Source organism: Panthera onca, chromosome B2 (genome assembly GCF_046562875.1).
Source record: "Panthera onca isolate mPanOnc1 chromosome B2, mPanOnc1 haplotype 2, whole genome shotgun sequence".
NCBI lineage: Eukaryota > Metazoa > Chordata > Mammalia > Carnivora > Felidae > Panthera > Panthera onca.
Genome location: NC_138343.1, coordinates 43,638,550 through 43,666,528, shown reverse-complemented (window position 1 = coordinate 43,666,528; position 27,979 = coordinate 43,638,550). Strand labels below are relative to the sequence as shown.

The 27,979-nt window shown below is 44.9% G+C and overlaps 1 protein-coding gene, 1 long non-coding RNA gene and 1 other non-coding gene across 10 annotated transcripts in view; 1 reads left to right on the top strand and 2 right to left on the bottom strand.

The window, feature by feature from the left end:
* Positions 1 to 15,508, bottom strand: part of LOC132667137 (uncharacterized) — a 47,242-nt gene extending 31,734 nt beyond the window's left edge. For 2 of the 6 annotated variants that reach the window (XR_013555643.2, XR_013555644.2), the window contains exons 1-4: positions 15,337 to 15,508; positions 13,382 to 13,531; positions 6,596 to 6,691; positions 6,350 to 6,429 (exon numbers count right to left, since the gene is read on the bottom strand). This is a non-coding gene — a long non-coding RNA (uncharacterized LOC132667137). Of the gene's footprint in view, positions 1,391 to 6,349; positions 6,430 to 6,595; positions 6,692 to 13,381; positions 13,532 to 15,336 lie in introns of all 6 variants that reach the window. The other 4 variants (XR_013555647.2, XR_013555648.2, XR_013555646.2 and 1 more) reach the window with 3 other exon arrangements.
* CLIC5 (chloride intracellular channel 5) overlaps positions 1 to 27,979 on the top strand; it is a 162,039-nt gene that overhangs the window by 43,744 nt on the left and 90,316 nt on the right. The window contains exon 1 of one of the 3 annotated variants that reach the window (XM_060615648.3): positions 14,834 to 15,040. The exons of 1 other annotated variant lie outside the window; for it this stretch is intronic. In XM_060615648.3, the coding sequence (XP_060471631.1) occupies positions 14,987 to 15,040 (54 nt within the window). In that variant the 5' untranslated portion in view covers positions 14,834 to 14,986. Of the gene's footprint in view, positions 1 to 14,833; positions 15,041 to 15,529; positions 15,921 to 27,979 lie in introns of those variants that run through there. One more of the 3 variants, XM_060615647.3, reaches the window with a different exon arrangement.
* Positions 12,685 to 12,792, bottom strand: LOC132668099 (U6 spliceosomal RNA). Its single transcript, XR_009605468.1, has one exon. It is a non-coding gene; the product is annotated as a U6 spliceosomal RNA (small nuclear RNA).

Sequence of the window (27,979 nt, the reverse complement as noted above, 5' to 3'; positions counted from 1 at the left end):
TGAAATACGATCTTAAGTTATTTCTCAAACAAATGAGTGACTGTAGACAGACAGGCAGATCTAGACACATTCTATGCGTCTGGCTCTGTGCTGGGCACAGGGAAACACACGTAAGAAACACCAGTCCTTTCAAAAAGCTAGAAGATCTGTTGGGCTGTGGCTGTGTAAAGTGATAATTACAACGTTAGAGGTGATGAATGGAGGGATGAGTGGGTCTTCTGTCCTTGAAGGTCTTAAATCTAGAAGGCAGCAGATTCATAAACAAATAATTTCAAAGTAATAGTGCAAGAGTAGAGATTTGCATAGGATGTTATTGAGGCGTGGGTTTTAAGGATGAGAGAGAGTTAGCTGAGTGAGGAAACACGAGGAAAGTCAAATAATGGAAAGAAAGACATGGAGGTATGGGACAGCAGGGTGTGTACTTAGGAAAGCAAACCATATTAGGATTCCCAGAATCTCTGGCACCTCAGGCCAGAGGAGTCCCGATAGGCAGATAGGTCACATCATGCCAGGGAGTGTGATCCATGCTGAGCTGCCAAAGGGTTTCTTGCCTGGGCTGGGTGATCTGCCGTGCATTGTAGATGGCTCACCCTGGCTGCCAGGCGGAAGGTCAATTTGAGGAGCGCGGTGGGTGGCCAAGACAGAATGCAGTCAGGAATGTTCTATGACCATCTGGGCATGAAGCAATGCAGCTGCAGCTTACAAGGATGAAAAGTGGAGCGATTTGGGTAGGGACTTGGTAACTAATTGGATTGGGGATGATGAAGGAATTAAACAAAAATATGGGCTTGGTTTTGGTTTGGGTGACTGGAGAGATGACGGTGTCACTGACCGGGAAAGAAAATACAGGGTAAGGAGAGGATGTTGGGAAGAAAGTTATTAGTGTGGCATTTTGGAAATGTTGTCCTTGAGGAAACACCCAAGGGGTATATTCCTCAAATAGTTACATATTGGGATGAGGCTCTCAGGGAACAGATGAAGGCTAAAAGTTACAATCTGGAATGAAGGAATGAATTCTGGATGGCATTGGATTTCAAGGCAGGGGTCTTCATGAGCCTTACCCATAAGTAACTCATAACCAGGCACAACATCAACGTCAGTTTATTGTCCCTTCGAGGGCCCATCACAACTGCAGATCTGGATGGATTTCTGTGGCCCAGATCCTTGAAGTCCTTTTGATGCTAACAGGAGCAGGGGAGCCCAGCAGTGCATTCTTACTGTTGAGCGAGGATGAGCTACTCACCCATCAGTTGTTAGAGTGTCCTTCCCAGAGATTCATTTCACAGCCCAGAAGCAGCTTGCTTGTTATGGTGGAAGAAAAATGGATTCACTGATATGGGCTGCAAGGTCAAAGCCAAGGACACTCTTCTTTGTGACAAGATGGGTTCCCCTGAGCAACAAGATTGGGGAGAGGGTCTCTTTTAGCCCTTTATCAGCATGAGTTAGTTTCCTGTATAATATTTGTCAGCTTGAATGACCCAGAGCCTAGCTTTCAAGGAGAGACAATGTACCGTATAAAGGCATCAAGGTACATCAGAGAGTCACAGAAGCCCGTGCGGGCACTGCCACTTTTCAGTGCAGAGGACTGGGACAAGTTATTCCTCCTCTCTGAATCTGAGTTCCCTGATCTTGTTAACATGGGGGTAACAAGAAAAATATCTGTTCTACTTTTTATGGCTATGACAATCATTAAATAAGAAATATTTCTAGAAGTTTCATGCAAATGCTAAGATTGTTTGAAGATGCCAGACAGAAAGCCTACACTTTGTAGGCCTCCATGTAAACAGTTGTCAAGTGTGTGTGAACTATACTCAAGTTGATTCGCTCATTTATTCAACCCACTTATGGAATAAATGCCCACTGAGTGCCTACTTGGTATGAGATACGAGGGATAAAAAGAGAATGGACACTCTGACTGCCAAGTGATCTCTCGGCACAAGGGCAAGGGGTCTTGGCTAGTCAGCACCCACATGATGGGCACACATGCATCTCTATAACCAGAGGGAAGGAGCAGAGGAGTTGGCTTTGACTTGAGAACTTGGCCAGACCACTTTGGCAAGGCTGTTCTGTATCCTCTGCCCTTTAATATAAGGACTTTGACTAGAGAGCTGGTGCCGTGAGTAAGGCAGAGCTTAGGTCAGCAGTTTGACCCTCTGGGCCCTAACATAGGGAGGCTTCATTAAGGTCATTAAGCCTAATGTCTACTGATGGAATTACCCTGTGATGTGTCGAAGGGAGACAAATGATGGACTCCATGTTCAGCTTTTATCATCCTGGGATTTAATTTCTCAAGAGAGGAAAAAGTGACAATGGTTGTGTTTACAAGATTCCAAAAAAGCAAGGTAAAAAAAAGAATGAATTTTAACGGAATTGAATGGATTTCAATGCAATCTTCTATCATAAAATGACTTAGATAAGACCTCAGCCTTTGGGAGTGGGTTTTGCCATCCTGCAAATGTCTTTGCCTGTCGTAGATGCAGCCAGTGAGCAAAACCAAAGCGTGAGGGACACTGAAGTGAAAAGCATATATTGCAAAGGAGTCTTAGGTTAATGTCTGTCTTTGTACAAGTGTGAATTGCAACCCTTTCCAAAGTGTATTTAACTAAAGAAATTCTGAAGCATTAAAGAGCAAGAGAGAGCATGATTTGCTACCAACTCAGCGTATATTCAGTGGTGCCACCATTATTTCTTTAAGATATAACTTTTTCACTGAATGAAAGCCTCTGGGCACATTTTCTCCAAGAGAGTATTAATATTCCAAAAGTTTGTCCATATAATTATGTAGGAAAAGGTAAATCTGGGACCCCACGACATGGACCCCTAAAGGGATACATGGAGGAATTCAAGCTAGATCTTTAGTTTCTCAAGCATGAAATACTTTATCCTACCTTAGGGCCCCTCACACATGCTGTTCACTTCTCTTTTCCCTTCTGTCTTCAAATGACCAGCCCCTTTTTATCTTTTAGGTCTGGGCTTAAATGTCACTTCCTTAGATAAGCTTTCCCCATGCATGGCCTAAGCGGGGTTCCCTCATCTTCCACTGTGATTCTTTAGCATTGAAACCCAGATTCCCAGAAAGTATCTATCACATTTTATAAGTATGCATCTATTTATTTGTTCACATGTTTGTCCTATCTCCTACCCTGTATTGCAAGGCCCACCAAGCAAGGGCTATCCACAAGTGTTTTATTCCCCAAGATACACTCAGTGTCTCCAAGAATATTTGGTGTGTAACAGGTGGTCAACAGAAACATGACGTGGAAATGATGAATTACCTCTGACCATCGCTGACTTGGTGGGAGAGGACTCATTTGGGAGGCAGCTGGTGTGGACCCAAGTGTACATCTATCTCCTACTCTGGTTACGAAAATTTTGGCAACGAGCATCTTTTCTCAATTCTGTTAGGCTTATTTCAATTCTGTGTTTTTACAAACACGTTGCACCTCCTCAGCTAGAAATGGGGCGAAGAGCGGGAGCACCCCTCTGTTGTAGGCACTGTGAGCTCCTTGCAACAGAGGCTAGGGCTCACTCACACATGTATTCCCCAGCACTGAGCACAGTGCCTGGCATAGAACACGACCAAGGTATGCTTGCCGAAGTTAGCCAAAATTAGATATTTGAAGTGCTTTCTGCTTTCTGTCCAGGAGAAGGAAATTGAAACAATTCTAGACAAGCCTCTGATTTTCTGTCCATCAAGTTTTGCGGCAGTAAGGCTAATCTTCCTGGGAGATCATAAAAGATTGCACAGTTGGGAAAAATATATGACAAAAAATAGAATCAAAGCTTTTTTCCTGAATGCAGATTAAAGAGAGCCACTTGTTACAGTGCTGCAGAGATAAATTTCTTCTGTATCTGCCTAGTTATGACCAACTAATAAGGCATAGAAATGTTGTATTCTGTCTCTCTGAGATCCTAAAATAAGGAGACATATGTATACAAGGAAATAAATGGAAAGAAAAAAAAAGACTCAAATAGAGATATGTTTTTAGACTTCTAGAGGTGCAATGGACATATATAACTGCCCCTACCTTTAGGATAGGTTATTTTTAAAATAACAATTTGGTGGGACGTCTAAGTGGTTCAGTTGGTTAAGCATCCAACTCTTTTTTTTATTTTTTTTAACGTTTTATTTATTTTTGAGACAGGGAGAGACACAGCATGAACAGGGGAGGGTCAGAGAGAGGGAGACACAGAATCCGAAACAAGCTCCAGACTCTGAGCTGTCAGCACAGAGCCCGACGCGGGGCTCAAACTCACAGACCGAGAGATCATGACCTGAGCCGAAGTCGGGCACTCACCCGACTGAGCCACCCAGGCGCCCCAAGCGTCCAACTCTTGATTTTGGCTCAGGTCATGGTCTTACGGTTTTTGAGTTTGAGCCCTGCGTCCAACTCCACGTTGGCTGACAGTGTGGAGTCTGCTTGGGATTCTCTCTCTCTCTCTCTCTGCATATATATATATATATGTGTGAATATATACATATATATACACATATATATGTGTGAATATATACATATATATGTGTGTGTATATACATATATATTTTTTTTTCCCTTCACCCCCCAATAAATAAATAAACTTTAAAAAAAAACAATTTGGTTAGATCAATTCTACCCATTTCCAAGAAGGAATTTGCAAGGTTCTCAAAAATATTCTATGCCATTCTGGAAATAATTCCTTATGTAGCTTGAAGAGCTGACATTAGAAGAGGGAGACAGTCAGATAAAGGAGGGAGGCCATCCAGCGTGGTCAGAGTAATGACGACAGGGTATATATTCCATTCTTTACCTGGGGGCATTATTTCTTATTTTGTCATTTGAATGTTCCAGTAGCTGACCTTCAGCTTTCACTTGGAGCCTTTTGTCTCTCTCTCTCTCTCTCTCTCTCTCTTTTTATTCATTTATTTAATTCATTAATAATAAAATAATACTAAATAGTCCTCATTCATTGAGGTCATAAAAGCAGACACTTGGGAGTCAGTGTCTTGGGGTTAAAATCCCAGCTCTAGAGTTTTCTGGTTAGCTATGCTTACTAACTAATCTGTGTGTATCAGTTTTCTCTTCTGCACAATGGAGCCATGATAGTAGCTACCTCGTGAATAGGGTTGGAGTGACGGATTAAGTGAGAAACTACCTATGAAACACAGTGCTGTCTTCTATGCATTTGTGGAGAGGCAGCTCTTTTGTTCTTTCTTTATGGGATAGTCAATATGCTGCATGAATTACACGTATTCATAAATAATATTATTTAAACTTTACATTAACTTCAGGGAAGGTACAGTTACCTCCATTTACAGAAAAAGAAATTGAGGTTTGGAAAAAGAACAAAATAAAAGAAATTGAGGTTTGGGAGGGTTGATCATCAAGGCATAAGGCTAGAAAGTGACAGAAGCCAAGTCTTGAGTTTGGAACTTTTGGATCCAAGCCCTGTGCTCTTTTCACTGTATAAGACATTCTCTGTTGAAAAATAAGATTGATGCATGGAGTCATAATTTTATGATTGTATCATTTGTCTTATTGCTTTAAATTGACACATGGAGCTTCTCTGCAACTCTGCCAATTTCTGGACGTATTTTCACTTTCATTTTGTATTTTGGCTTACAAGCCTGGAAAGACTAAATAGTGCCTATATAGAGGGTCTGGAACTTTAAAACTATGACTTATTCATCTTAGGATGCAGCCTCCTTTTTAAAAAGGCATCACTGTGCTGTTGACTCCTATCCACCTTACAAGAGCCCTGAAATCTTTTTTCTATCATGTGGACCACTAGTCACTCAACAAGTCACTCATCTAGTCACTCAAACAAGACATCAGAACTTGGGTTTCCTTTCTCCAGCTTTTGGCCCTCATTTTCTCTCTGTTGGCTTTACTCTCAATTATACTGTCTTAGCAGTGGCTACATAGCACAGGCAGCTCCAGGACCATATCCTAGTTTCTCCGTAAGTCCAACAGAAGGAAAGACTGACTCTTAGGCACATTTCTGACAAAAGCCCCAAATCTGAGCAAAGTCTGAGCTGTTTTTACTATGTCGTAATGAGGATTCATATAACGTCTTCTAAGAGTTACAAAGAAACAGCCTTAACTAGCTTTGCTAGTTAACTAGTTAACTATGTTCTCTTAACTAGAGAACATAATTACAGTTTTAAAACATGATTCTTCACAAACTACACTGTAAATGAGAATGTCATGAACGCAACACTAAGTAGCTTGCTTTGCAAGTCTATTAGAAGACCTTTTTTTTTTTTCCATTTTAAAAACAGAAAATTGGCCCCAAGTTGATCATGTGTCCATTTTGGACGAATCATAGTGCTCACAGGGAGTCAATGCTCCCATTGGCCAATCCAAGTTACCTGCCCAATCAGGAAGCTCCGCTTGAAGCTAATGGGCTGTGAATGGAACAGGTGCAGATTCCAAAGAAAGTTCAGGGTTCCTTTAACAAAAGGGCAAATGGATTCTAGTTGTCAATCATTATAACAACTCTTCACTTTTCCTTTCAGAATTCTAATCTGCTTGGTCATGGGCATTTTCCCACTTCCCTCAATTCATTCTGCTCCCACCCATGGACAAGCTGACTTCCACACCACAAGATTCCTTACCTTGCTTCTCTCCAGCCTGGGTCCTCTTTAACACCATGCCCTTTTTTGATCTCTCGTCAATTGTCAAGATGGGCTTGTTGGCCAAAAGAAAATTAGCTGTGTGTATAAAAGTAATATGGGTCAACATATTTTGGGGATTTTGTTACAAATGATGTATTTGAATTATTATTAATTATGTATTTTGAATTATGTATTTATCCTGGATCTGGCCCAAGGTTTTTAAAAATATACTTATGTAATAGTTGTATTTTAATGTGATCTTGCTGTGACTAAAGTATGAACTTTGCCATTAAGTGAGACAATTACCAGAGCAATAAATCTTGCCAAAAATTCATGGTGATGCAACAGAACATGACCTCAGATCACTTTTCCCTGGCCTCTTGTCTCCCACAGCTTTCCTTTCTCTAGGGGCTCCGTATTTTTTTATTTTTCATGAACCACATTTTGGTCCCTGCTTCTTTTTTCAGCTTGTCTCTGGTGTCTCTTGGGTTAAGCAGAGTGAAGAGGGATTCTAGAATCCCCAAATCTAGCCATTTCTTATCCAAAACCAGTTATTCACTGACTGCAATTCAGGAAGCAATTTCTAAGTCTCTAACATCATCCCAGCCTCCTCCAAATCCATCCTGCTTCTCACGTACAGTAAAGCATGCTGGTTAATAAAATGGGCTTTCACAATGGAGAGACCTGGGTCAGAATACCAGCTGTGTTGTTTATTATTATCTGTGTGATCTTGGACAAGTTACTTAATCTTTTTAAGTCTTTGCTTCCTCATTTGTGAAATGGGACTGATAGCACCTGTCTCACAGGGTTATTTATAGAGATGAAGAGAGCTCATAAGAGATTCAGAGCTTCAGGCACATGGTGGGCCCTTGGTAAATGTTAACTATTATTATTATTACAAACTCTTTTCCATGTTTTACTTCAAAATTAGAATCTTTTCAAACCCCCCCACATTGTAATGACCATTTTAGTGATGTCAGCCTTTGAGTTAATATAAGTAAGGGCAGACTCTCTAGTGGAGGAGGAGGCTGTGAAAGAAAGTTCCAGTTATTCATTAATTCATTCCACCAACAACTATTTTCTTGAGCATGTACACTTGTACTTGAATTATCAACAGTTTGTTTGATAAGTGGTTTTTGTTTGTTTAAAAGTTTATAGCAGGGAACTGTTATGTTCTGAGGGTCATGCAAAAGAGACATAAAACTGCATTCCTGTCCTCAAGGGGACTTTACTTTTGTGGAAAAGTCCTGACTCAATCCATGAAGGAATAATGCAGGAGCAAAGACTGCTTATCATCAGGAGGTGATGTGCACAATGCGTGTTCTTAGAGGGTTCTAGAAAGCATATGAGCAGTGCTCCCCAAAACCCTGGTGGAGAGAATGAGTAATGGGTGAATCAGTGGGATGAGTGAAGGTTGTTGACAAGGACCCCTGGCTTCAGTCCAGCCCACTCCCAGGCTCTCCCCGGGAGTCTGTAGGCCCACTGCGGTGGGGACAAAGATTACTGGTAATGTTAGGCATGCCCAAGAGCACATTAGTTTATAAAGGGATAGATAGAACTAGCAACCCACCCTAATCCCCCTCACAGCCCAACAAGTGACTTCATGGGATTGTAACTCCTCCAGGACTCACCTCCTCTTGTCTACACCCACCTGGTCCTCTCACAGAGACACAATGTAATTGACGCTCCTGCAGCTGCCATCAAAACCTACTTGTCCCCTCAGCTTGAACCTCAAGCTCTTGGGATTGTCTGAGAGATTCTCCGTGAAGAACGTAAGAGAGGAACAATCTAATTCTCACAGAAGTAGCTGCTACCCTGGGCAGACTGAGTGGGTTCGAGTGAATATCATTAGGTACGTAAAAGTTGGAGCTTATATCTACTGACGTTCTTCTACTCTGGCACTGGGCAAGGTGAACATTTCTATCAAATCTTCCTAAAAGGGTCATCATTATTTCATACTGAATGTCCTTTTACCACAGACACGCACTCGCTCTCAGTCTAAATATGCTTATTTTGTTGTTTCATTTTTTATTTCAATGAAAGTTCTTTCTATTTTACTGAATGACTATACTTAGGAGCACCAGGTCTCATGGAACAGAGAGCCGTTTCATACATCTGAAGTCAATGGTAAGATGAGATCTGAGACTAAGGATTTGAAGCAAAGAATGCGTGGAAAGGGGATGTAAAAATAAAATCTAGTAGTTTTACCTTTTTCTGCAGTTTTTAAGAATCTTGATCATTTAGGGGCAGCTGGGTGGCTCAGTCGGTTGAGCGTCCTACTTTGGCTCAGGTCATGATCTCACAGTCCGTGAATTCGAGTCCTGCATCCGGCTCTGTGCTGACAGCTCGGAGCCTGGAGCCTGCTTCAGATTCTGTGTCTCCCCCTCTCTGCCCCTCCCCTGCTCATTCTCTCTCTCTCTCTCTGTCAAAAATAAATAAAAACATTAAAAAGAAAAGAATCTTGATCATTCAAAAATTTACCTACAGAAAATTCTCTTTTTTGGTTTAGAGCTCTGTTTGTTTTCATGCATGCAGAAACATCTATAACCACCACCACGGACAGGATACAGAATAGTTCCATCACCTGAAAATATTCCCTTGTGCTACCCTTTGGTAGTCCCCCACCCCTCTGCAATCCTGTCAGCCATTGATTTGCTCTCCATCACTATAATGTTGCCTTCCCAGAATGTCATACAAGTGGGACCATTCAGTATGCAATCTTTTGAGACTGGCTTCTCTGACTTGGTACATACAGCTGAAATTCATCCGTGTTTTGGAGGTATTCATTCTTTTTAATGGCTAAGTGGTATATCATTGTATGGATGTACCACAATTTTTTTTTTTTATTCATTTAGCTATCGAGGGGCATTTAGGTTGTCTCCAGTTTGCACCAATTATAAATTCTGCTATGCACATTCATGTACAGGCTTTTGTGAGAACCGAAGTTTTCATCTCTCTAAGATGATATCCAGGAGATGACGAGCGAGTCTTATGGTTAACATATATTTGACTTTACACGGAATTGCCAAAGTGTTTTGTCAGAATGACTGTACAATTCTGCCTTCTCACTGACAATGTACAAGAATTCCAGTTGTTCTGTATCCTTGCTACCACATGAGGTTATCACGTGTATATATTTTTACCATTCTGATAGGTATACTGTGGTATCATTGTATTTATTTCTATTTCTCTGCTGAATCATGACATTTATCATCTTTTCATGTGCTGATTTGCCATTGGCATGTCTTCTCTGGGGATATGTCTGTTCATATTCTTTTTGCCAAATAAAAACAACTTTTTTTTAATGTTTATTTTTGAGAGTGCGAGAACGTGAGTGGGGGAGGGGTAGACAGAGGGGGACATAGGATCTGAAGCGGGCTCTGTGCTGACAGCAGAGAGCCCTATGCAGGATCATGACCTGAGCTGAGGTCGGACACTTAACCCACTAAGCCACCCAGGTGCCCCTCTTTTTGCCAATTTTTAATTGGGTTGTTTGTTTTCTTATCTTTGAGTTGTGAAAATTCTTTACAAATTCTGGATACAAGATCTTTATTTCCTCCTTTTCTTACTTCTGGAAGAGATTGTGTAGAATTGCTATGATTTCAGGGTGCCTGGGTGGCTCAGTCGGTTGAGCGTTTGACTTCGGCTCAGGTCATGATCTCACAGCTCGTGAGTTCAAGCCCCGTGTCGGGCTCTGTGCTGACAGCTCAGAGCCTGGAGCCTGCTTCAGGTTCTGTCTCCCTGTCTCTCTGCCCCTAACCCACTTGCATTCTGTCTCTGTCTCTCTCAGAAATAAATAAACGTTAAAAAAAAAAAAAAAAGAATCGCTATGATTTCTTTCTTAAAGGTTTGGTTGAATCCATTAATAAAGACATCTGGGCCTGGGAGTTTTTTGAGTTTTGGTAGGGGTTTTTTGGGAAGATTTTCAACTATGAATTCAATATCTTTAGTGTATATGGGACTATTCAGGTTATCTCCTATTTCTTTTTTTTTTTTTTTTGATTACAATGTTTTTTATTTTATTTATTTTTATTATTATTTTTAAATATAATTTATTGTCAAGTTAGCTAACATACAGAGTATACGGTGTGCTCTTGGCTTCGAGAGTAGATTCCCATGATTCATCACTTACATACAATGTCCAGGGCTCATCCCAACACGTGCCCTCCGCAATGCCCATCACCCATTTTCCCCTCCCGTCCCCACCAATCCTCAGTTTGTTCTCTGTATTTAAGAGTTTCTTATGGTTTAGAGTTATCTCCTACTTCTTGAATGAGTTTTGTGTCTTTTAAGATTTGGTTCTTTTCATTTAAGTATCTAATTTACATGCAAAAAGTTGCCTATATTGTTCCTTTATTACCTTCTCCTGATTGTGAAGTTTGCATTGCTAGCCGTCTTTCACACCTGATACTGATAAAATACACCTTCTCTCTTTTTCTCTTGGCAAATCCAGAGACAAATTTATTAATTCTATTGATCTTTTACAAGAACTAGCTTCTGGTTTCACTGATTTTCTCCATTGTTTTATCTTGTTTCACTTTCATTTTTTTTTCTTATATTTATTTTATTCCTTGTTGCTTTAGGGTTAGCTGGTTTCTTAAGGTACACGCTTAGATTTGAGATCTTTATTCCCTTCCTAAATAAGCATTTCAAATATAAATTTCTTTCTAGGAACTGCTTTAGCTACATCCCACAAATTTTGATACATTGTGTGTTCCTTTACATTCGGATCAAAATATTTTATAATTATCCTTCAGGCTTCTTTATTAACCAATGAATTTCTGAAAGTGAATTGCTTTATTTCCCAATATTTAGAGGTTTTCCAGAAACATTTTTTATTGATGTAATTGGTTCTATTATAGTCAGAGATTATATTTGTATTGTTTCATTCTTTTACATGTAATGTTTGTTTTGTGATACAGAATATGGTTTATTTTGGTGACTATTCCATGCGTACTTGAAAACAGTGTGGGTTCTGTTGTTATTTTTTTTTAAATTTTTTTTTTTAACGTTTATTTATTTTTGAGACAGAGAGAGACAGAGCATGAACGGGGGAGGGTCAGAGAGAGGGAGACACAGAATCCGAAACAGGCTCCGGGCTCTGAGCTGTCAGCACAGGGGCCCGATGCGGGGCTCGAACTCACGGACCGCGAGATCGTGACCTGAGCCGAAGTGGGCGCTCAACCGACTGAGCCACCCAGGCGCCCCGGTTCTGTTGTTATTTAGATGGGATATTCTATAAAAGTTCATTTGGCCAAATTGGTTGTAGTACTGTTTCAGTCTTCTATATTCTTAGTGATTTTTTTTTTGTCTATTTGTGCTATCAATTACTAAGAAAAAAATTTTGTAGTCTCCAACTATATTCGTGTATTTGTTTCTTCCTTCAGTTCTGTCAGCTTTGCTTCACGTATTTTGAAAGTTTTTTATTAGGTACGTATACACTTAGAGTTGTTATATCTTCTTGATGGGTTGACTCATCATTGTGTAATATCCAACTTTATCGCTGATAATTTCCTTGTTCTGGGGTCTATTTTGTCAGATATGCATATAACCACTAACTTTCTTTTGATTAGTGTTTGCATGGTATTTTTTTCCATCCTTTTCCTTATAATTATCTGTATCATTATGCTTGAAGTGAGATTCTGTAACATTGTAGAGCTGAGTATCTTTTAAAATCCAATCCAACAATCTCCAGCTTTTAATTGATGTGTTTAGATCATTTTTATTTAGTGTAAATATTCATATGGTTGGATTTAGGTGTGCCGTCTAACAGTAAGTTTTATGTTTGTTCTCTTTGTCCCCCCATCAAGCCTATTAGATTATTTGAAAATTTCTTCCCATTCCATTTTGATTTACCTATTGGCTTTTTACTACATTTCTTTATATAACTTTTATAGTTGTTGCTTTAGGAGTGGTTATGACATACATACCTAACTTTTCTCAGTCTGCCTAGAGGTCATAGTTTGCCACTTGAAGAAACCTTACCACTATGTAAATCCCTTTACCTTCACCTTTATGCCATATCATTTGAGTCTGAATATATTTAAAACCCCGTAAGACATGTGATAATTTTTGCTTTCAACAATCATACAAATGTATGGATGTTACACAGACTTACATGCTAGCCTTGCATTGGGGCCATGCTAATTTTCTCTGTACTGTTCCAATTTTAGTATATGTGCAGCCAAAGTGAGCACTAAATATGTCTTTGAAGTGCTTTCCTGGTAAATAGTTACCCAAAGCTTGCACTAACTGTGTGAAACTATGATTATCAGAAGTAGTGTATGATCAAGGAAGTGTTTTTCTCTGGACAATGCTGGAATAGACTCTAACCAATTATGATTTGACATTAAAGGGTACAAAACAAAGATTTTTTTTATCTTGAGTGAAAGCAGAATGTGGACTTAAAAACTAGAAATATGCACAAAGGTACTTCATCACCAACGCTGACTTGTGTGTGTGTGTGTGTGTGTGTGTGTGTGTGTGTGTGGCAACATGAAGATTTAGAATATCAAAACTATCAGTTGTCTGTAGGGATGTCCAAATGGAAGGTATTATCTAGAGATTAAAAGGGAACTGGTTCATTTCCAATAAGCAGTAAGCAGTAGATGTTTAGAGAAAACAAAATGGAAGCCAACTCTGCTAGGCTGGAAGTCAGGAAAGTGGAGGTCACACCATACATTGTTTAGATCATAGCCAAGAACATGATCACAGGTGTAAAGCATTTTTCATCTAAAGAAAAAAAAAAAACCCTCAAGGGCATTTCACGCATATAATTTTATTTACCTCTGCCACATCGCTATTGCAAATATTGTCTGCAGTCCAGAGCAGGAAGTGATGAGTCTGTGCAGCATGCAGTGAAGGTATGCAGTCATTGGCTCAGAATGTACGAGCTGTGAAGGTGACTGTTTCTCTAAAGGCTTTGGTGATGTAAGCCTGAAACCAAGGAGGAGGAGAGCAATTAGACCTCACCTTGATTAAGCTGTAGTGTATTGTGAGGGCTTGCAAGTTGGGCTTGGCGACTTCAGTGAAAAGGAACATTTGTACTTGTGGTTTCTGGGGAAATGGCCTGCCATAAAGGGTGGTCAGGGTACCCTGCCATCTTCTCTGCCTGTCAGGTGCCTGGCCATTCAGGAAGATTCAGCGGAGTGCCTTCTGCTTTATGAGGCCTTTCTGTCTACCCACTCCCACTGTGGTGAATAATCTGTCTACATGCTGATTTATGGAGCCCAATTCATGTGACAGCCTTAGTCTTCCTCCCATGTGACTATTATCCTGAAATGGAACTTAATCTCCATTCAGACCAGGACAGTGTCTTTGTTTCTTCAGAATGACTTACCCAGCATGCACTAAATTTGAGAGAGGCAGTTAGTAGAGTAGTTGGGAGCAGAGGCTCAGTCTTTCTGCGTTCAAATCTGCCATTTTCTAGTTGAATGACTAGAGGCAAGTTACTTAAATACTTTAAACCTGTTTCCCCCTTTGGAACACTGGGATAATAACACTAACTGTAAAGATGAAACAAGTTAAGATCTCCAGTGCTTTTTTTTGTCTGGTACCTAACAAGTATTATTAGTTATTTTTATTATTAAGGGATTACTTTGTTTTCTTACAAAGCTGTGAAATAAATGCATTATTTGTGAGCAAGGCAAGAGAGAGCAGCAACAGGATTAGCTAGAGAGAAGGCAGAGAAAACAAATGAAAGTTGACCAGATTTCAGATGCAAAAGATTTTGTACCTATTTTTAAAATAAATGAAAGGTGGGAACATACATTGGTACAACCCCTTTGGCAGTGTCTATTCAAGAACATTCTTGTACGCTATAACTTATAAATTCCACTCCTAAGGATATACCCAACAGAAAACTGTCCATGTTATCACCAAAGAATGTTTGATAGAATGTTCATAGCAGCAGTATCTACAGTAGTCATCAACTGGAAACCATGCAAATGTCCATCAACCAAAAATACGGATGTTAAGTTGTGGCAATGAAAATGAATGATTTACAACTACACACAACAGAATGGATGAATGTCACAAATGTAATGGTATGCAAAAGATGCCAAACATCAAGAGTATATATACTGTATTTACTGTAAGATTCCGAACAAGTGCTGTTACACGTCAAGATAATGTTTACTCTGGCGGAAGAGAGGGGTGGAGGGGGAGGAAAGGAAGAGAAGAGAGACCAAAAGGAGCTTCTGGGGGTGTAGTTAGTATTTTAATTCTTCATCTGGCGTTCCATGGGTGAGTTCAGTTCATTGAACTGGACATTTGTGATACGTGCATTTTTCCATATGTGCATCATACTTCACTACAAAACAGAGAACGAAATTTGACTAGGAAAGAAAGGAATGAAAAGAAGAGACAAGAGAAGAAAGTGGGAAAAAAAGTATGCCTAGAAGATCAGCAAGACGCGGGTGCTCGGCTCCGGCTGCCCCTGACCAGGTTGGCTCACCCCTCTACCTTAGACATGAGCCCTGCCCACCCCCACCCCATGTCCTACCCCATTTGCCCAGCTCCAGGATGGCTCCTCATAGGGGTCCTTTCTTTCCTTGCCCCCTCTCCACAGCTCCTCCCCACTCTGAGCACGGCTAAGGCAGGAAGGGGCTTTCCGAGTGGGTAACGCCAATAATCGAGTAACTTGGACGAGCTAAAGCATCGTTAATGACACATAAGACTTAAAGCCATCTTTTCTCCCCTCTCTTTTCCCGTTCGCTTGGACTCCCTCTCCCTCCCTTTACCTTTCCCATAAGGTCCCCGGGGCCTCGTAGGCGGTGCCAGCCCGGGTCGGCCGCGACTGCCTCCGGTCCAGCGGGGCCGGGGCAGCGGGGCAGGGGGCGGGGGCCGGGGCCAGGGCAGAGGCCGCGCTCGCCGGGCGCCCCTCCCGCCCAGCCCCGCCCGGGCTGACCCCGCCCCGCGGCCTCCGGCTATTTTGGGCGCGTTGGCGGCGACGCGGGGATCGCTGACTGGAGCGGATCCTGTGACACCTCCCTGCAGCCCGGCACTTGTTGCTCCGGGGACCTGCTGCCATCCTTGAACCCACCTTTCCCCTCTCCTCCTTTGCATGTGATCTCTCGGGACATTTGATCTGTCAGACACTGCGGTTCCCGGCTTGAGAAATAGATCCGATAATAATAATAATAATAATAGCCGCTCTCAAGGAGGGCCCCGCAGAGCAGGAGCAGGAGCGCAGAGCGCTGGCTCAGGCGCCGCAGAGGTGGCGCCTCCCCGCCCCGGGACGCTGGCCCCGGGCGCCGACGGCATGACGGACTCGGCGACAGCTAACGGGGACGACAGGGACCCCGAGATCGAACTCTTCGTGAAGGTAGGTCGGCGTCCCTGCGCCCGCCGCACCTGTCGCGCCTGCAGTCGGGCTCCCGGCTGCGCGGGCTCACGTGCCTGGGCGCGGACAGAGCCGGGACGCTGGACCCTCCCCAGGGAGGACAACCCAGCCCCAGCGATCCCTTGGGTGGCCTTCCTGCGAGCCAGAGAGCCTCGCTTCGGGGCTCCCGGCTGCTGTGGAGTCAGGTGCAATCTTGCAGGTGGCTGTCTTCTTGGAGAGTTGGCCGGCCGTTTGTCAGATCCGCTGTAGAGCAAGCGGGTCGCCGCTACAGGTCCCTGCCCGGTGCGATTCTGGCTAGTCCTTAAGGGCCATCTCAAGGTATAAGGAGGTGGCCGGAACCTGCCTGGAGCCGTGAGCGTGCCTCTAAAATTGGGTGGGAGAGAGGGCTAAGAGAGGGAAGGGAAGAAAAGGAAACATTGCCGATCCGGACAATTATCTTTGGCAAAATAAAAATAACAGTTCTTCAAATGTCTTTTCTCTCTTTTGCTGAGAGCTACTAAAAAAAAAAAAAAGCAAAGGAAACAAAGGTGTTTCTTGCTTTGTGACCTGCAAAGCAGAAAACAAACACTCCATTGGCCAACATTACTATTATTGTCATAATCATGGTTCTGCAGGGGAGTATCAGGAAATGCCAAGGTTTGGCAAACAAACAAACAAAGAAAACCAACAACAACTACAAAAAAACCCCCGGTCAACTTGGGGCAGGCTGGGATGGAGGGGCACAGTGCACAAACTGACTTCAGTCGCCTCGCTCCCTGGGCAGAAACAATCTACCCTCCAAACGGCTGTATTTCATTTGCAACCTGTAGGAGGCAAAGCATGGAGGCGGAGGAGGCGGCGTTTCCCGGTCCGCGGGTGGTGCGGTGTAAGAAAGAAACATTTGATCAGTCCTCGCTGTGGCGGGCTCACCGCAGAAGCCGGGAAACCTGAGGCGGCCGGAGAGCGGCCTCCTGGGCGGTGCGGGGAGAGTCGCCAGGCTTGGGGGGAGGGGAGTGCGCTGGCGGCGTGAGAGCCAAGGCGGGGGGGAGGGAGGGGCGCGGGAAATAGCCTTCAAATGCAAAGTTTCCCAGGAAAGGCACAGGTGAGTGAGGAGAGGAGAGTTCCTTGGTGCCTTTCAGGAGTCTCCCCGCTGAATTGAAAAGACCTATATATCTGCGATGGGAAAGATATTGTTTTGAGCAAATTGCCCTTATCTCCAAGCTGATGAGAGATTTTCACCAAAAAAGGATAAGATCTGCATAAACCTTGACAGCAACCCTTTGGTCTTTGGTATCTTTTGATGCCTAAAACCGAACAGAACAATCCCCAAACCTCCATCAGGTTACCACTTGGTAAGTGGTCCTCCCCAGTTGGCCCTAGCGTACCACAAAGGTCTGTTAAATATTTTTTGGCTAGGTGTTACCTTCTTTGGGTTTATTTTTCAAAATAATCCATAGAAATTATGCCTGTCATTTGCTTTGCTGAACCTGTTTGTCTCCCCTCAGGTGTGGCTTCTGTCTCCCTCATTTGGTATCTGGGTCCCCTCTGGGCAGGATTACCAGGTCCTTTGGCAGACCCAGATAGCGAAAGAGGTCGCGTCCTCTCCAGAGCTGGGCCCTGTTGGACCAAGGGCCAGGAGCGGGCACCCTGAACCTCACCATCCAATCCTGTGGCCTAGGGAAGGGAATGAACAGGGAGAGCTTTAACAAAGCCAGGAGGCTCACGGCTCTCCCTGAAGAAAGCTATTCTAGGACTTTCTCAGATTTCCTGGGAGCAGGTAGTTTCATAGTGTCAAGTTCCTGAAAGCTATTTGAAACACAAATTGACTCTTTAGAGTCAGAGGAGCCCTTTGACCCACTACTAGGCACGGAGACCAATTCTGCCTGCACCTTGGGAACTTCGTGTTGGCAGCTTTGAAGGTTTTTTCCACGTATACAAAAAGCTCACTGCACAGCCCTCAGTGCCCCCAAAAGAATTCTAAAATGCCTGTGTTGTTATTTGTTTTGCCCCTAAAGGAAGGCAATCCATGAGAACCAGGCAGGCCTTCATGATTAGCTCAAAAACCGGACTGATGGGAGAAAAAAAAAATCAGGAAAGCTCTTGATTTTTCCCCCTTCTTTTTTGCAATTCTGGTTTGTAGTTATCATTTATAGGGAGCAGCAAAGGCTGAAAAATGATTGTGAAATCAAGATCCTGTCCAGGTGATGATTGGTTTTATTTTAGGGAAACAATGTCCTGAGTTCCAGAATCAATTTACAGAATTGACATTTCTCTGAGCTCTGTGATTCTTATGAAGAAAGGCCTTCTTGTGGAGGGTGTCCGGTGCCTGAGGTCCTTCCAGCAAGGCAGGATAGGTTGGTTTCTAGGAAGCCTCTCGGTCAGGCTGGGGCCCACCCAGAATCCTATGTGTCATCTTCAACAACTTTCTGGAAGGGACCTTCTCTCCACTGGGCCTGTCCACTGGGTGCATCATTCAAAACCTGGGTCGCCCAGGGAGTTTCAAGGACACATGATTCTAGCCCACATCAACTGATTATCATCTGTTAACTATTACTGCTGCAGATAATAATAAGAATAATGATGATAATAATAATAATAAATGGTAGCATTTTAGGATTTATGAAGCACATTCAAATACCTTATCCTGTTGGATCCCCAGCATCCTGTTTATGAGCCTTGGTTCCCTCGCGTGAAAAATGAAGAGAACGAAAAAAAAGTGACTCACGGGGACCTCGTGAGACTTAGCTGCTGTGAGAGCACTCAGTGAGCCACAGTTTGCTTTCTGTGTAACAACCCAGGGAAGTAAGAATGATGATTCCACCTGTTTTATGGTTGAACACGCCTGGTCACATTCAGATCCAGGCCTCCTATGTAGCAGTTTGGACTCTGAATTTCTCTTTCTTTTCCAAATACCCATGTTAGGCCTTGTACCTGGTTTTGCTGAGTTAAGCTCTTGAGGGCCATCCAAGAGGACAATTCATTGATACTTAACTAATGCATTCTAATGTAGTCATAGAATGCAGCCAAGGAGTTTGCTCTCCTTGCTCTGTACTCCTTGCAGAGAACATTGTAGTAGTGACTTTTAGGAGATTATCTCCCTCACACTTTTAATTTCTTCAACAATAAGAAAGCTTTGAGTAAATCAGCTCTGATCTAATGTTTCATAATCCCCATGTGCGGGACAGAGGTTTGGAGAGACAGGACATGAGATCGAGTCTTGTTTTGCTTTTAATTGGCTGATGACTGAACAAATTCCTTAACTTCTTTTTTTTTTTTTTTAATGTTTATTTATTTATTTTGAGAGAGACAGAGCATGACGGGAGCGGAGGGTGGTGGGCAGAGAGAGAGTGAGACACAGAATTGGAAGCAGGCTCCAGGCTCTGAGCTGTCAGCACAGAGCCCGCTGCGGGGCTTGAACCCAAGAACCGTGAGATTATGACCTGAGCCAAAGTCGGATGCTTAACCAACTGCGCCACCCAGGAGCCTCCAAATTCCTTAACTTCTACGAGCCTTAGTAGCCTCTTTTAAAAACAAGAGGATGGTCATAAATAAGGTGATCATATCATGTATTGTTCCGACAAAGACACTTGGTTGGAGAGTGAAAGGGGGTGCTATGAATAATTGGGCTAGGACAAGAATTGTTCGGGGTAGATCAAGATGTGTGGCCACTCGGTTATGAAAATACTTTCACCACAGACTTGCTGTGAGGACTCCACAGGAGCAAATAGGTGAAAGCACTTCGTAAATGAAAAGGGCTATAAACACACATAAGTAAAATAATGATATGAATTCCATGTCAGATAAAACCTTTCCTGATCTGCAGGCCCCTGATTTGCCTTAAGGAACAAAAGCTTGGCTGCTTCCTCACTTGCAGGGCTATTTCAAGACTAAATGAGATCGCACACAGCTTGGACTTTGATCATAAGGAAGACAGCAGGTTAAATTGACAGTGGCAGTGAGTGTGGTTTATAGAACGAAGAAAGAGCAAGGAAGTAAAAGCAAAACAGAAAGTGGTTCTGGGAAAACAAACACAGGATGTGCTGAGTAGGTTAGATCAAGACATTCCTCCCATCTGCATTGATGCCTTCTCACCTAGTCTCATCCTTAGACCCCCAAAAGTAGAAAACCACTAAGGTGGTTAGACCAATTTGCTACAAATGTCTCTTGGTGCCAGGGCGGTGAATTTCAATAGAGACTGGTGGTTCTCAACTTTGGCTACATATTCAGGTTGTTTGGGAAGCTGTAAAAACTCCCTATGCCAGGCTACTCCCTGGTCAATTACATGGATGTCTCTGTAGGGGCGTGGGACCCAGAAGCAGTATTTTTACCCCCACCCCCAGGCGAGTCCAGGGTGCAGCTTTGGTACAGAGTCACTGAGTCATGATCAGAGGCAAGTTTGACTGCAGGCAGCTTTTGTCACTCTGAAATAGGTGGCCTCACAAGTGCGGATTAATGTCCAGAATTTGTAACAGCCTCAGGGCATCGTGATCAGGAGTGATGTTGATAGAGAGCTCTCACCCAATCTGTGCTCGGTTAACAGATGCTGACGGACTATAAAGCCCTCTCCACAGGACTCCAGAACAATCAGTGCATGGGGTCTAGTCAAATAAGCCTCAGTTCAGCGTGGGGGAAATAAAACGGCATCCTGCTGATTGTCTGATGGAAATGACTAGTTGTTTTATTTATTGAGTGATCCAGAAGGCTCTTGACAGTGGTGCAGAGCACAAGTCAAGTCATGGTAACCCATAGTACAGTCATCTGACTTCCAGAACAGACAGGATCACATGTTGTGACATTCCCTCTCAGATCCCTGCGGCCCACTGGCTGCCCGGTCACCTTGGGCACCTTGCCTGAGCAGGGGATCATTAGGTTTTGACATCCCCTTCATCCTATTAAGCAGCTGTTTTTCTTTTCCGCTACTCAGGTTTGGGTCTGAGGTCAATAATCCAGTGCACACATTCACCTGCCCTGCTGTGTCCATGAGTACATCTTTTCCGGAAACGCATCCATGGGAGTGCTAGGGTCAGAGGTCAACTGGCGTATGCCTCAGGCCCCGTGGCAGATGGTGGGGGTGAGGGCTGTGGGTCTGCAGAAGCGAAGTCCATTCAGCTCCTGCCTCCCTGCCCGCTTGCGTTGTTTTTCTAGGTTGCCTGGCTCCCCTCCCTTCCCCGCAGCTCCGCCCCTCCCGGGGCAAAGACTCCATCAATTTTGACAGTCAGATAAAAACCTTTTCATCTTGATTCCTTTTGAGTTGCCAGGTGCTGGGCCCCTGTTGGTGGTGGCAGGAGGTGTGTTGGAGGAATTGCTGGCTTTGGGGTCAGGCCGTGGGCTCCCAGCCATGCTGGCTAGGACAGGCTGTGGCTCCCAGTGCCACAGTTGTTTTTTTGTTTGTTTTGTTTTTTGTTGTTGTTCTTGTTTTGTTTTGTTTTGTTTTAACCAGGGCAATACTGATGAAGGTAGTACATATTTTGTAGAGTTGGTGTGAGCATTGAATGAGCTGTGCGTGAATTGGGGCAAAAACGTAGCTTCTTCCGCTACAGCGTCCTTGGTGAGAAGCCAAGCCCATGAGCTCTCCTACCCTGGTGTATCCGAGAAGCCACAGACTCAGTCCTACCTGCTTCTGCCTCGCTGCTGGAGCTGGGTACAAATGTCACTGGAGCTGATTGCCTCTGTGAAGTGCTGCTCTGTGTCCCCAGAGGCCGCTGTCTGCAGTTATGTGGTTGGCCTGGCCACAGGGTGTGTGCAGATCCCTCACCAGTGGTTGGGCTTCTGGAGCTCAGTGGAAGTTGATTCCTCCCCATCAGTTGCTCCCTCATCCAAGGGAACTCCCACGTTAGCCCTGGGGGCTGGGTCAGGATGCATCAAACCCTTGGGGGGGGGGGGGGATGCGCGGAGGGGGGGATGGGGGCATCACAGGCCTCTTGTGGGGATGTTATTTTAGGGGCATCATTCTCTTTCCAGTCACTGGGCTTTGGCTCACCGGGAACATGCCTATACCTTTAACCCTTAGACGAGAAAGAAGGCTCTAGAGTCTCTGACCTTTGGTTTCAGGAGGACCCCCCCACCCCCACCCCAGCAACCTTCCAGCTCTGAGTAGCCATAGCTGCTCTTCTAGAAAATATTCACGCGTGTCTACGTGTATTATCTATCTGCACAATACAAACGATGTAATAGACTCTCGATATCTGGTATTTTTAAAAATTATTACCCAGGAGACATCCTTATCTGTCTTTGTCATCAAGGCTGGAGGACTAGAAATCGTGAAGGAGCAAAGTGGGTAAGCGTGGCTTTCCTGAAGATGTGGGTCAGTGATCAAAAGATTCTCTGTCTACCCAGGGCATCCTAGACCTGACTCTGCTTACATTCTGAGGGGTCAGCTCCAACCACCGGGGAAATCTGTCTGCCAGCTCCCTGATGGAGAATCTACTTTGGAAACACATACATGTAGTGAAGTAATAGCTTAGTTCTGAGATGGGAAATTCTTTCAGGATAAATAAGATAGAGAGCCTGTTGTCAGAAACTAAATGAATCTTTTCTGGGAAGAAGAAATGGAGTTTTAACTTCTACCAGCACCCTCTCGCTCTGCTTCCGTGGGAAGATTCTTTGAACTGCATGTGTCGTAGCCCTCACGGTGAACAATAGCTGGGCCAGTGGCGCTCGGTTTGGGGATGTGCGAAAGGCACTGCAAAGCTTCTATACACCGGCTTGCTCGTGCCCTTTCTTCAGAAATCCCCATTTAGGAGGATTTGGGTAAGGCCCAGGCATCTGTCTCCTTAAGAAGCTATCCCTGGGTGATTCTGGGATTTATCGAAGACTGAGAGCCACTAGCCCAGACCATGGGTAAATAGAGCTGTACAAGGAGTGGCATCCAAAGGGCGACGTGAAGTCCAGCCCCTGCTTGAAGCGTGCATTTCGCAGGGTGGACGAGACTGAGGCAAGTACTCTTACTAGCGTGCATCACCCTGGATTGAGCACAAATAAACCGGGAAAGGGAGGAAAGGAATCCATTTGACCTTTCTTTTGTAACTTGCTTTTATTGTCTGTAATATTGTGTTATGACATCGGAGTGACCAGTAATTTTGTTTATTTATTTATTTATTTATTTAAGTTTGTTTATTTTTGAAAGAGAGGGAGGGGGGGAGAGGCAGAGAGAGAGTGAGACACAGAATCCGAAGCAGGCTCCAGGCTCTGAGGGGTCAGCACAGAGTCCAGAGCGGGGCTCGAACCCATGAACCGTGAGATCGTGGCCTGAGCCAAAGTCGGACGTGTAACCAGCTGAGTCATCCAGGTGCCCCGGGAGTGACCAGTAATTTTAAAAGGTAGACATGAAGGAGATATTCGTGAGATAAAGAACTTTTGGAACTTTTGGAGTTAAGGGATTGAAAACAGTCAGTCAACCAACCAACCAATCAACCAGTTACCCAACCTGCTTATGAAGCTGCCTATTCTGTGCCAGGCTCTATGGAAACTCAAGAGGGGCTGCTGGAGAGCAAGGAAGACAGGGTCTTAGGAGTCCTTGAGTTTGCAGCTGAGGAGTAAAACTTCAAGCAAGCATCAGTGCCTCATGAATGACAGGAAATGAAATGATGGGTGCAGGTATAGGGACCAGCATGTCCTGAATGATGTTTCCAGGTGTAATTTGGGGGGAGTGGGACCTGAGTTGTGCTTCGAAGAATGGTTAGGATTCATGGAGTGGCAACCAGGTCAGGTCCAGCAACAGAATGCGGTGAGGATATTAGGGCCCAGGGGGTATATAAGATTGTCTGAAGAGAATGGCCTATGAGGAGGGGTGCAGTTGGAAATAAGGTAGAAAAAACCTAACAGTGGGAAGGGTTGTGAGTGGCCGGTAAATGTTTTTTGCTCCATCATAAGTAAGTGGGAAGCAACCAGAAGTTTCTGCACAGGATAGGACCTTAATTCGGTGCCTGCTTGGAAAGGCTCATATGCCGTATTGCATGATGTGGTCGGCAGTTGAATGAACTCAAAAGTAAGAAGCCCTGGACTCCAAATCCGACTGGCCACATGTTAGGTGTGTGAGTGTCTTTAAGGCCAAATTTCCTCTTCTGTAACATGGGATACGAGATCATAAAGTGGTAGAACTTCTGACTTGGAGAAACCTCTTGGAAGTCCTTTGCTCTGACCCCGTCTTAGCAGATAAATTCACAGTATAACATTTTAGGTTGCTATATTCACCTCCTGAGACACAGGTTTCCATATTTGGGATGGTGACATCATTGATGGGCTTGTTCATGATTGTCTAAGATGTTGTAAATGGACTGAGTGCAGATAAACTAATTGGGCTTGAGTTTTACAGTTCTTTTTAGCCCCGAAACCCTATGAGTCTACCATAGAGCGGTGAGGACAGGAGTGGTTGCTAATGAGAATAATCTTCTAGTGCTAGAAGGGTTTTGTTTGAGGCAATGGCAGGTCAGTCAAGTGCAGATGTCCAACAGAGGGCTGGAAAGCCGGAACTCAGAATGACCGGAAGGCCGGGGTGAGGGGTGGGGGTTTGGATTTCTGCTCAGAGCTGCAGCTGAAGGACTAAGTTCCGCAGAGGAGGAGGAAGGAGCGTGAAGGAGTAAAGAAATAGGGACTGTGCTCAGGAAATGCCCACCTGAGGGGGAGGAGTGAGGCGCCAGAGAAGCCGCCAAAGGTGAGGAAGGAGCAGAGATGGAGGAAATGAATGAGCCGCCCTGGATGAAGGGCACTATGGGAACGTGGCTCAGAGGCAGGAAACAGCAGGGTGTCCCCGAAGAACTGAGTGCCCTGTGGCTGTGGCAAAGAGAATGTGAAGAGAAGCAGGAAGGCGACAGAAACATAAGTTAGGGTCGGATTTTGAGGCACCGCTGATGGCAGGCCGAGCAATTTGGAGCTTTTTTACAACGTAGAACGTTGCCTGTGGAAGCACCTGCTGGTGGGGAGGGAAGCGCTTAATCATCTGAAGCTGGCCTGCCTGGCCCTGTCGCATCCGAGGAGACGTGTTTAAAACTCCGGCGGTCTTCACGGTGTCACAGGCCTTGTGCCGGTCACTCCACCCCCCCCCCCCCCCCCCCCCCCCCCCCCCGGGTAACAACCTCTGTGGTCCTTAAGAGGAGGTTATCCATGCTCGTTAATCATTATCCTCTGGTAAGGAGGAGAGCGACAGCATCAGGCTGGAGAGAGGACTCCCGAGGTGAGGGAGGGAAGGGCCTATAGTGAATGGAGTCCAACTGGGAGCCCATTACCTAGAAGGAAGAGGAAGGGAAAACCTCGGCGTCCGTCCGTTACTATCTCTTAAAAATCCAATTTGGGAGGTTGTCATGGCAACAGAGCCAGTTTTCTCGATTCAGCTCAAGGCTCCCCTCTTCCGAACCCGCACGCCTCTGCTGCCCGGTGCTGACGGCGAACAGAGGCCCGGGCGCTACAGCAGGTGGGCGGCAGTTCGTTTGCTCACATTTGGGTGCTGTGGCATTCTGTAGTCATTATCGTAAAATCTAGGATCCACAGTGTCTTTATAATCTGCCTGAGAAACCAAAGGAGCCACACGCCTGTGGTGATGTATCACCAATGCCTCAGAGTTTTCCTGGGCGGATAAAGAGTTCTGGGCAGGGCTTGACCACAGGACTCTGGCACAGGGGAGCCACGTGGGCAAAGCTACGCGACCTCTCCTCGTTTGGGTACTGAGTGAGCCTACCAGAGAGCTGACCTGTTTGGCAGGATACTACAAGGGACAAGTAAGAAACACGAATCACTTTTGCAAGCCAGCGTTTTTTCCCTGTTGGAGTGTGAGAGGTATCTTATTGGTCAGTGTGGGCCCTAACAGCTCGGCGCAGTGTTTAGTGAATGGTTTTCCCTACTCGGGTTCCTTCCACTCTGCTCCTAGGGCACCCCCTAGGGCTGCCGGCTCCTCTGTCTGGACTCCACGTTTGCCAGCACAGGGGGAGACGGCAGGAGGAGGATCCCCTGGAAGGTGTGCGTGGTCCCTGACCGCAAGTGGCCACGTCACTGTCACCCACTTTCCATAGTCCAGAACTCAAGTATCATCTAGCTGTGTTCCCAGGAAGAGGGGGAACAGGTTGGTGAACCACAAGTCATTATCTACCACAGAAATGATTTATTTCCTTGTTTCTTGCCACCGTATTACCTCATCACCCCTGTCAGGGCATCCTGCCTGCGGCCTCTCGCCCCTCCTGTCCTCCAGGTTTAATGCCATTAGCTTAATCTTCCTCAGATACTCCCTTTATCACACCCTCTCCTCTACCTGCTAGATCAAGTTCAGGTGCTTCAGCTTCATATTGAAGACTGTCCAGAACAAGCCAGCATTCCATTTCCCGACCTTCTTTCCCATACTCCCTGCAAATGGTTCCTTATGTGTCTTAGTAGTTTTTTATGCTTTTTTGAGTCTCTTCTCTGATTCTATCCTCACCTGTAGCCCCTTTGAGGAAGGAAGAGATTTAAGCTTTGTCACAGACGAGGTGCTTGCCGGGGTCTCCGTGCTGTGTTGTTCTGCACAAGCCGAGGGAGAAACCTGGAGATCCTGATTCCAGAACTGACCAGTCCCCACCAGGACAGGGTTTCCCAGTCCTGTAAGATCACGAGAACCACCTAGGACACTTTCCAAATTCTAGCCCAAAGTTAGGAGCCAGAGTCTTCAGGGGATGGGGCCCCAGACGTCTGTAATTCACTAGTACCCCGTGATTCGGATGCACGGTCCGTTATGGGAACATTGCTATAACATAACAAGGGCCCCTGTGAATATCCTGATCCCAAAGAAGTGAAACTAATGGTGGACATTTAAGGCACAGTGACATGCAGACACGGGAGAGAAACCTGAGGGAGCAGTGGGCCTTCCAGCTGCTCTCAGGTCACCCCATCTTAAATAGTGGCCCATGCTTTTAGAATGCACTCCACAGACTGTGCAGCTATAAAAACAGTCATTGGCAGGTGTTTTGGGTTTTGTTTTTGTTTTTGTTTTTTACCCAGCTGTTCATCCCCATCCCCAGATCATAAGGTGCTTGAAATAGAAGATGTCAGGAAAGAGATTGGGGGGATGGCAGGGGGCCAATGCGTGGGAGAGACAAAGGGAAATGGACTTGACTTTGAGGTAGCAAAACCAGACCTCACTCTCCAGTCCTCTTTTGGTGCCCTGGGTCTCTCTGCAGTTGTGGAAACCAGACGGTCAGTTTGGAGACTGAATAATAATAGCCGTGGCTGTATGCTGCTCTGAATACCTTACTTGCATTGGCTGAATCCTGATCGTGACTCCCGGTTTGCAAATGAAGAGACTGCAGCTCAGAGAGACAACGTCCCCTGGCCAAGGCTGCAGAGCTAGGACATGGTAGGCATTGTCCCCCAAAGACTTTCTTAAGTTTATTTATTTTTGAGAGAGAGAGAGAATCTCAGGCAGGCTGCACACTGTCAGCACGGAGCTCGATGTGGGGCTTGAACTCACGAACCTTGAGATCATGACCTGAGCTGGAGTCAAGAGTCAGATGCTTAACCGACTGAGCCACACAGGTGCCCCCACAATTATTTTTAATCACTGATGAGTGCTCTCTCTCTCTCTCCCTCTCTCTCAAAAATAAATAGACTTAAAAAAAAATAACAAAGTTAATGTCAAAGTTGCTTCAGGGGCAAGTGGGTGGTTTAGTCAGCTAAGCATCTGACTTCGGCTCAGGTCATGATCTCACACACAGTTCATGAGTTTGAGCCCCACATCGGACTCTGTGCTGACAGCTCAGAGCCTGGAGCCTGCCTCGGATTCTGTCTCCCTCTCTCTCTGCCCCCCCCCCCCCTGCTCACACTCTAATCTCTCTCTGTCTCTCAAAAATGAATAAACATTAAAAAAATTTTAAAGTTGCTTGAAATACCGTTTTCCATGTGGCAGCTCTTTATCAAGGTCTGCCAGCCACCAGGCCATGGCTCTGATAGGGAATGAGCTGCACAAGACAGGCACAGTTGAGCCCTGGCAGAACTCACAGCCTGGGAATGGAGGGGGCAGGGCACACTGGACATGCAGGGGGGTTGTGAACCCAGGGCAAGTACAAGGCTATGGGACCTCCAAGCAAGGGGACCCGGGATCA